Below are 8,282 nucleotides of genomic sequence, written 5' to 3'. Positions count from 1 at the left end.
TGCCATATATGCAGAAGGGAATGCATGCAGAGAAACCTGCAGAGAAAGTGCCATGCATGCAGAAGGGAATGCTTGCAGAGAAGCCTGCAGAGAAAGTGCCATATATGCAGAAGGAAATGCCTGCAGAGAAACCTGCAGAGAAAGTGCCATGCATGCAGAAGGGAATGCCTGCAGAGAAATCTGCAGAGAAAGTGCCATGCATGCAGAAGTGAATGCCTGCAGAGAAACCTGCAGAGAAAGTGCCATATATGCTGAAGGGAATGCCTGCAGAGAAACCTGCAGAGAAAGTGCCATACATGCAGAAGGGAATGCCTGCAGAGAAACCTGGAACGCAAGAGCCATACATGCAGCAGGAAATGCCTGCAGAGAAACCTGCAGAGAAAGTGCCATGCATGCAGAAGGGAATGCCTGCAGAGAAACCTGCAGAGAAACCTGCAGAGAATATGCCATACATGCAGAAGGTAATGCCTGCAGAGAAACCCACAGAGAAATTGCCATACATGCAGAACGGATTGCCTGCAGAGAAACCTGTAGAGAAAGTGCCATACATGCAGAAGGGAATGCCTGCAGAGAAACCTGGAGAGAAACCTGCAGAGAAAGTGCCATACATACAGCAGGGAATGCCTACAGAGAAACCTGCAGAGAAACCTGCAGAGAAAGAGCCATGCATGCAGAAGGAAATGCCTGCAGAGAAACCTGCAGTGAAAGTGCCATGCATGCAGAAGGGAATGCCTGCAGAGAAACCTGCAGAGAAACCTGCAGAGAATATGCCATACATGCAGAAGGTAATGCCTGTAGAGAAACCTGTAGAGAAAATGTCATACATGCAGAAGGGAATGCCTGCAGAGAAACCTGCAGAGAAAGTGCCATACATACAGCAGGGAATGCCTGCAGAGAAACCTGCAGAGAAAGTGCCATGCATGCAGAAGGGAATGCCTGCAGAGAAATCTGCAGAGAAAGTGCCATGCATGCAGAAGGGAATGCCTGCAGAGAAACCTGCAGAGAAACCTGTAGAGAAAATGTCATACATGCAGAAGGGAATGCCTGCAGAGAAACCTGCAGAGAAAGTGCCATACATACAGCAGGGAATGCCTACAGAGAAACCTGCAGAGAAACCTGCAGAGAAAGTGCCATAGATGCAGAAGGGAATGCTGCAGAGAAGCCTGCAGAGAAAGTGCCATATATGCAGAAGGGAATGCATGCAGAGAAACCTGCAGAGAAAGTGCCATGCATGCAGAAGGGAATGCTTGCAGAGAAGCCTGCAGAGAAAGTGCCATATATGCAGAAGGAAATGCCTGCAGAGAAACCTGCAGAGAAAGTGCCATGCATGCAGAAGGGAATGCCTGCAGAGAAATCTGCAGAGAAAGTGCCATGCATGCAGAAGGGAATGCCTGCAGAGAAACCTGCAGAGAAAGTGCCATATATGCTGAAGGGAATGCCTGCAGAGAAACCTGCAGAGAAAGTGCCATACATGCAGAAGGGAATGCCTGCAGAGAAACCTGGAACGCAAGAGCCATACATGCAGCAGGAAATGCCTGCAGAGAAACCTGCAGAGAAAGTGCCATGCATGCAGAACGGAATGCCTGCAGAGAAACCTGCAGAGAAACCTGCAGAGAATATGCCATACATGCAGAAGGTAATGCCTGCAGAGAAACCCACAGAGAAATTGCCATACATGCAGAACGGATTGCCTGCAGAGAAACCTGTAGAGAAAGTGCCATACATGCAGAAGGGAATGCCTGCAGAGAAACCTGGAGAGAAACCTGCAGAGAAAGTGCCATACATACAGCAGGGAATGCCTACAGAGAAACCTGCAGAGAAACCTGCAGAGAAAGAGCCATGCATGCAGAAGGAAATGCCTGCAGAGAAACCTGCAGAGAAAGTGCCATGCATGCAGAAGGGAATGCCTGCAGAGAAACCTGCAGAGAAACCTGCAGAGAATATGCCATACATGCAGAAGGTAATGCCTGTAGAGAAACCTGCAGAGAAAGTGCCATGTATGCAGAAGGGAATGCCTGCAGAGAAACCTGCAGAGAACGTGCCATAGATGCAGAAGGGAATGCCTGCAGAGAAACCTGGAAAGCAAGCGCCATACATGCAGCAGGAAATGCCTGCAGAGAAACCTGCAGAGAAAGTGCCATGCATGCAGAAGGGAATGCCTGCAGAAAATCCTGCAGAGAAAGTGCCATACATGCAGAAGGGAATGCCTGCAGAGAAAACTGCAGAGAAAGTGCCATACATGCAGAAGGGATTGCCTGCAGAGAAACCTGTAGAGAAAGTGCCATACATGCAGTACAGAATGCCTGCAGAGAAACCTGCAGAGAAACCTGCAGAGAAAGTGCCATACATACAGCAGGGAATGCCTGCAGAGAAACCTGCAGAGAAACCTGCAGAGAAAATGCCATACATGCAGTAGGGAATGCCTGCAGAGAAACCTGCAGAGAAAGTGCCATAGATGCAGAAGGGAATGCTTGCAGAGAAGCCTGCAGGGAAAGTGCCATATATGCAGAAGGGAATGCCTGCAGAGAAACCTGCAGAGAAAGGGCCATAATGCCGAAGGGAATGCCTGCAGAGAAACCTGCAGAGAAAGTGCCATACATGCAGAAGGGAATGCCTGCAGAGAAACCTGCAGAGAAAGTGCCATACATGCAGAAGGGAATGCCTGCAGAGAAACCTGCAGAGAAAGTGCCATACATGCAGAAGGGAATGCCTGCAGAGAAACCTGCAGAAAAAGTGCCATACATGCAGCAGAGAATGCCTACAGAGAAACCTGCGGAGAAACCTGCAGAGAAAGTGCCATACATGCAGTAGGGAATGCCTGCAGAGAAACCTGCAGAGAACGTGCTATACATGCAGCAGGGAATGCCTGCAGAGAAACCTGCAGAGAAAGTGCCATGCATGCAGAAGGGAATGCCTGCAGAGAAACCTGCAGAGAAAGGGCCATATATGCCGAAGGGAATTCTTGCAGAGAAGCCTGCAGAGAAAGTACCATATATGCAGAAGGGAATGCCTGCAGAGAAACCTGCAGAGAAAGTGCCATGCATGCAGAAGGGAATGCCTGCAGAGAAACCTGCAGAGAAAGTGCCATGCATGCAGCAGGGAATACCTGCAGAGAAACCTGCAGAGAAAGTGCCATAGATGCAGAAGGGAATGCTTGCAGAGAAGCCTGCAGATAAAGTGCCATATATGCAGACGGGAATGCCTCCAGAGAATCCTGCAGAGAAAGTGCCATACATGCAGAAGGGAATACCTGCAGAGACAGATGCAGAGAAAGTGCCATAGATGCAGAAGGGGGTTCTTGCAGAGAAGCCTGCAGAGAAAGTGCCATATATGCAGAAGGGAATGCCTGCAGAGAAACCTGCAGAGAAAGTGCCATGCATGCAGAAGGAATTGCCTGCAGAGGAACCTGCAGAGAAAGTGCCATATATGCCGAAGGGAATGCCTGCAGAAAAACCTGCAGAGAAAGTGCCATACATGCAGAAGGGAATGCCTGCAGAGAAACCTGCAGAGAAAGTGCCATACATGCAGAAGGGAATGCCTGCAGAAAAACCTGCAGAGAAAGTGCCATACATGAAGCAGGGAATGCCTACAGAGAAACCTGCAGAGAAAGTGCCATACATGCAGCAGGGAATGCCTGCAGAGAAACATGCAGAGAAAGTGCAATACATGCAGCAGGGAATGGCTGCAGAGAAACCTGCAGAGAAAGTGCCATGAATGCAGAAGGGAATGCCTGCAGAGAAACATGCAGAGAAAGGGCCATGCATGCAGAAGGGAATGCCTGCAGAGAAACCTGCAGAGAAAGTGCCATACATGCAGAAGGGAATGCCTGCAGAGAAACCAGCAGAGAAAATGCCATGCATGCAGCAGGGAATACCTGCAGAGAAACCTGCAGAGAAAGTGCCATAGATGCAGAAGGGAATGCTTGCAGAGAAGCCTGCAGAGAAAGTGCCATATATGCAGAAGGGAATGCCTGCAGAGAACCCGGCAGAGAAAGTGCCATACATGCAGCAGGGAATGCCTACAGAGAAACCTGCAGAGAAACCTGCAGAGAAAGTGCCATACATGCAGCAGGGAATGCCTGCAGAGAAACCTGCAGGGAAAGTGCCATACATGCAGCAGGAAATGCCTGCTGAGAAACCTGCAGAGAAAGTGCCATACATGCAGAAGGGAATAACTGCAGAGACACATGCAGAGAAAGTGCCATAGATGCAGAAGGGAGTGCTTGCAGAGAAGCCTGCAGAGAAAGTGACATATATGCAGAAGGGAATGCCTGCAGAGAAACCTGCAGAGAAAGTGCCATGCATGAAGAAGGGAATGCCTGCAGAGAAACCTGCAGAGAAAGTGCCATATATGCCGAAGGGAATGCCTGCAGAGAAACCTGCAGAGAAAGTGCCATACATGCAGAAGGGAATGCCTGCAGAGAAACCTGGAAAGCAAGCGCCATACATGTAGCAGGAAATGCCTGCAGAGAAACCTGCAGAGAAAGTGCCATGCATGCAGAAGGGAATGCCTGCAGAGAAACCTGCAGAGAAACCTGCAGAGAAAGTGCCATACATGCAGAACGGAATGCCTGCAGAGAAACCTGCAGAGAAAGTGCCATACATGCAGAAGGGATTGCCTGCAGAGAAACCTGTAGAGAAAGTGCCATACATGCAGAAGGGAAGGCCTGCAGAGAAACCTGCAGAGAAAGTGCCAACATACAGCAGGGAATGCCTACAGAGAAACCTGCAGAGAAACCTGCAGAGAAAGAGCCATGCATGCAGAAGGGAATGCCTGCAGAGAAACCTGCAGAGAAAGTGCCATGTATGCAGAAGGGAATGCCTGCAGAGAAACCTGCAGAGAATGTGCCGTAGATGCAGAAGGGAATGCCTGCAGAGAAATCTGGAAAGCAAGCGCCATACATGCAGCAGGAAATGCCTGCAGAGAAACCTGCAGAGAAAGTGCCATGCATGCAGAAGGGAATGCCTGCAGAAAAACCTGCAGAGAAAGTGCCATACATGCAGAAGGGAATGCCTGCAGAGAAACCTGCAGAGAAAGTGCCATACATGCAGAAGGGATTGCCTGCAGAGAAACCTGTAGAGAAAGTGCCATACATGCAGAAGGGAATGCCTGCAGAGAAACATGCAGAGAGAGTGCCATACATGCAGAAGGGAATGCTTGCAGAGAAACCTGCAGAGAAAGTGCCATACATGCAGAAGGGAATGCCTGCAGAGAAACCTGCAGAAAAAGTACCATACATGCAGCAGGGAATGCCTACAGAGAAACCTGCAGAGAAACCTGCAGAGAAAGTGCCATACATGCAGCAGGGAATGCCTGCAGAGAAACCTGTATAGAAAGTGCCATACATGCAGCCTGCAGAGAAACATGCAGAGAGAGTGCCATACATGCAGAAGGGAATGCTTGCAGAGAAACCTGCAGAGAAAGTGCCATACATGCAGAAGGGAATGCCTGCAGAGAAACCTGCAGAAAAAGTACCATACATGCAGCAGGGAATGCCTGCAGAGAAACCTGCAGAGAAACCTGCAGAGAAACCTGCAGAGAAACCTGCAGAGAAACCTGCAGAGAAAGTGCCATACATACAGCAGGGAATGCCTACAGAGAAACCTGCACAGAAAGCTGCAGAGAAAGAGCCATACATGCAGCACCGAATGCCTGCAGAGAAACCTGCAGAGAAAATGCCATACATGCAGAAGGGAATTCCTGCAGAGAAACCTGCAGAGAAAGGGCCATAATGCCAAAGGGAATGTCTGCAGAGAAACCTGCAGAGAAAGTGCCATACATGCAGAAGGGAATGCCTGCAGAGAAACATGCAGAGAGAGTGCCATACATGCAGAAGGGAATGCTTGCAGAGAAACCTGCAGAGAAAGTGCCATACATGCAGAAGGGAATGCCTGCAGAGAAACCTGCAGAAAAAGTACCATACATGCAGCAGGGAATGCCTACAGAGAAACCTGCAGAGAAACCTGCAGAGAAAGTGCCATACATGCAGCAGGGAATGCCTGCAGAGAAACCTGCAGAGAAAGTGCCATACATGCAGCAGGGAATGCCTGCAGAGAAACCTGCAGAGAAAGTGCCATGCATGCAGAAGGGAACGCCTGCAGAGAAACCTGCAGAGAAAGGGCCAGATATGCCGAAGGGAATTCTTGCAGAGAAGCCTGCAGAGAAAGTACCATATATGCAGAAGGGAATGCCTGCAGAGAAACCTGCAGAGAAAGTGCCATACATGCAGAAGGGAATACATGCAGAGAAACCTGCAGAGAAAGTGCCATGCATGCAGCAGGGAATACCTGCAGAGAAACCAGCAGAGAAAGTGCCATAGATGCAGAACGGAATGCTTGCAGAGAAGCCTGCAGATAAAGTGCCATATATGCAGAAGGGAATGCCTGCAGAGAAACCTGCAGAGAAAGTGCCATACATACAGCAGGGAATGCCTACAGAGAAACCTGCAGAGAAACCTGCAGAGAAAGTGCCATACATGCAGCAGGGAATGCCTGCAGAGAAACCTGCAGAGAAAGTGCCATACATGCAGAAGGGAATACCTGCAGAGACACATGCAGAGAAAGTGCCATAGATGCAGAAGGGAGTGCTTGCAGAGAAGCCTGCAGAGAAAGTGCCATATATGCAGAAGGGAATGCCTGCAGAGAAACCTGCAGAGAAAGTGCCATGCATGCAGAAGGGAATGCCTGCAGAGAAACCTGCAGAGAAAGTGCCATATAGGCCGAAGGGAATGCCTGCAGAGAAACCTGCAGAGAAAGTGCCATACATGCAGAAGGGAATGCCTGCAGAGAAACCTGGAAAGCAAGCGCCATACATGTAGCAGGAAATGCCTGCAGAGAAACCTGCAGAGAAAGTGCCATGCATGCAGAAGGGAATGCCTGCAGAGAAACCTGCAGAGAAACCTGCAGAGAAAGTGCCATACATGCAGAACGGAATGCCTGCAGAGAAACCTGCAGAGAAAGTGCCATACATGCAGAAGGGATTGCCTGCAGAGAAACCTGTAGAGAAAGTGCCATACATGCAGAAGGGAATGCCTGCAGAGAAACCTGCAGAGAAACCTGCAGAGAAAGTGCCATACATACAGCAGGGAATGCCTACAGAGAATCCTGCAGAGAAACCTGCAGAGAAAGAGACATGCATGCAGAAGGGAATGCCTGCAGAGAAACCTGCAGAGAAAGTGCCATGTATGCAGAAGGGAATGCCTGCAGAGAAACCTGCAGAGAAAGTGCCATACATACAGCAGGGAATGCCTACAGAGAAACCTGCAGAGAAACCTGCAGAGAAAGAGCCATACATGCAGCAGGGAATGCCTGCAGAGAAACCTGAAGAGAAAGTGCCATAGATGCAGAAGGGAATGCTTGCAGAGAAGCCTGCAGAGAAAGTGCCATATATATGCAGAAGGGAATGCCTACAGAGAAACCTGCAGAGAAAGTGCCATGCATGCAGAAGGGAATGCCTGCAGAGAAACCTGCAGAGAAAGGGCCATACATGCCGAAGGGAATGCCTGCAGAGAAACCTGCAGAGAAAGTGCCATACATGCAGAAGGGAATGCCTGCAGAGAAACCTGCAGAGAAAGTGCCATACATGCAGAAGGGAATGCCTGCAGAGAAACCTGCAGAGAAAGTGCCATACATGCAGAAGGGAATGCCTGCAGAGAAACCAGCAGAGAAAGTGTCATACATGCAGCAGGGAATGCCTGCAGAGAAACCTGCAGAGAAAGTGCCATACATGCAGCAGGGAATGCCTGCAGAGAAACCTGCCGAGAAAGTGCCATACCTGCAGCAGCAAATGTCTGCAGAGAAACCTGCAGAGAAAGTGCCATGCATGCAGAAGGGAGTGCTTGTAGAGAAGCCTGCAGAGAAAGTGCCATATATGCAGAAGGAATGCCTGCAGAGAAACCTGCAGAGAAAGTGCCATGCATGCAGAAGGGAATGCCTGCAGAGAAACCTGCAGAGAAAGTGCCATATAGGCCGAAGGGAATGCCTGCAGAGAAACCTGCAGAGAAAGTGCCATACATGCAGAAGGGAATGCCTGCAGAGAAACCTGGAAAGCAAGCGCCATACATGTAGCAGGAAATGCCTGCAGAGAAACCTGCAGAGAAAGTGCCATGCATGCAGAAGGGAATGCCTGCAGAGAAACCTGCAGAGAAACCTGCAGAGAAAGTGCCATACATGCAGAACGGAATGCCTGCAGAGAAACCTGCAGAGAAAGTGCCATACATGCAGAAGGGATTGCCTGCAGAGAAACCTGTAGAGAAAGTGCCATACATGCAGAAGGGAATGCCT

At 49.6% G+C, this 8,282-nt stretch overlaps 2 protein-coding genes across 2 annotated transcripts; both read left to right on the top strand.

Moving 5' to 3' along the window:
- Positions 1 to 212: 212 nt before the first annotated feature.
- Positions 213 to 1,136, top strand: LOC138514750 (transcriptional regulatory protein AlgP-like). Its single transcript, XM_069630134.1, has 2 exons — positions 213 to 785; positions 975 to 1,136. Exons 1-2 carry the CDS (start codon positions 213 to 215, stop codon positions 1,134 to 1,136), a joined length of 735 nt encoding a protein of 244 aa, XP_069486235.1.
- A 59-nt stretch (positions 1,137 to 1,195) lies between these two features.
- LOC138514749 (fibrous sheath CABYR-binding protein-like) lies at positions 1,196 to 2,047 on the top strand. The gene has a single exon (XM_069630133.1). It carries the CDS (start codon positions 1,196 to 1,198, stop codon positions 2,045 to 2,047), a length of 852 nt encoding a protein of 283 aa, XP_069486234.1.
- The last annotated feature ends 6,235 nt before the right edge of the window (positions 2,048 to 8,282 follow it).

The sequence above is a fragment of the Ambystoma mexicanum genome, chromosome 12 (genome assembly GCF_040938575.1).
Source record: "Ambystoma mexicanum isolate Mex_15411 chromosome 12, UKY_AmexF1_1, whole genome shotgun sequence".
Lineage (NCBI taxonomy): Eukaryota > Metazoa > Chordata > Amphibia > Caudata > Ambystomatidae > Ambystoma > Ambystoma mexicanum.
This window is presented reverse-complemented; position numbering and strand designations above follow the sequence as displayed.

Excerpts from the sequence above, each read along its gene's own strand:
- LOC138514750 (XM_069630134.1), top strand. The coding sequence starts at position 213 with ATGCCTGCAGAGAAACCTGCAGAGAAAGTGCCATATATGCTGAAGGGA. Across the intron at positions 786-974 it reads ATATGCCATACATGCAGAAG|AAGGGAATGCCTGCAGAGAA; the intron begins GTAATGCCTGTA and ends CCATGCATGCAG.
- LOC138514749 (XM_069630133.1), top strand. The coding sequence starts at position 1,196 with ATGCATGCAGAGAAACCTGCAGAGAAAGTGCCATGCATGCAGAAGGGA.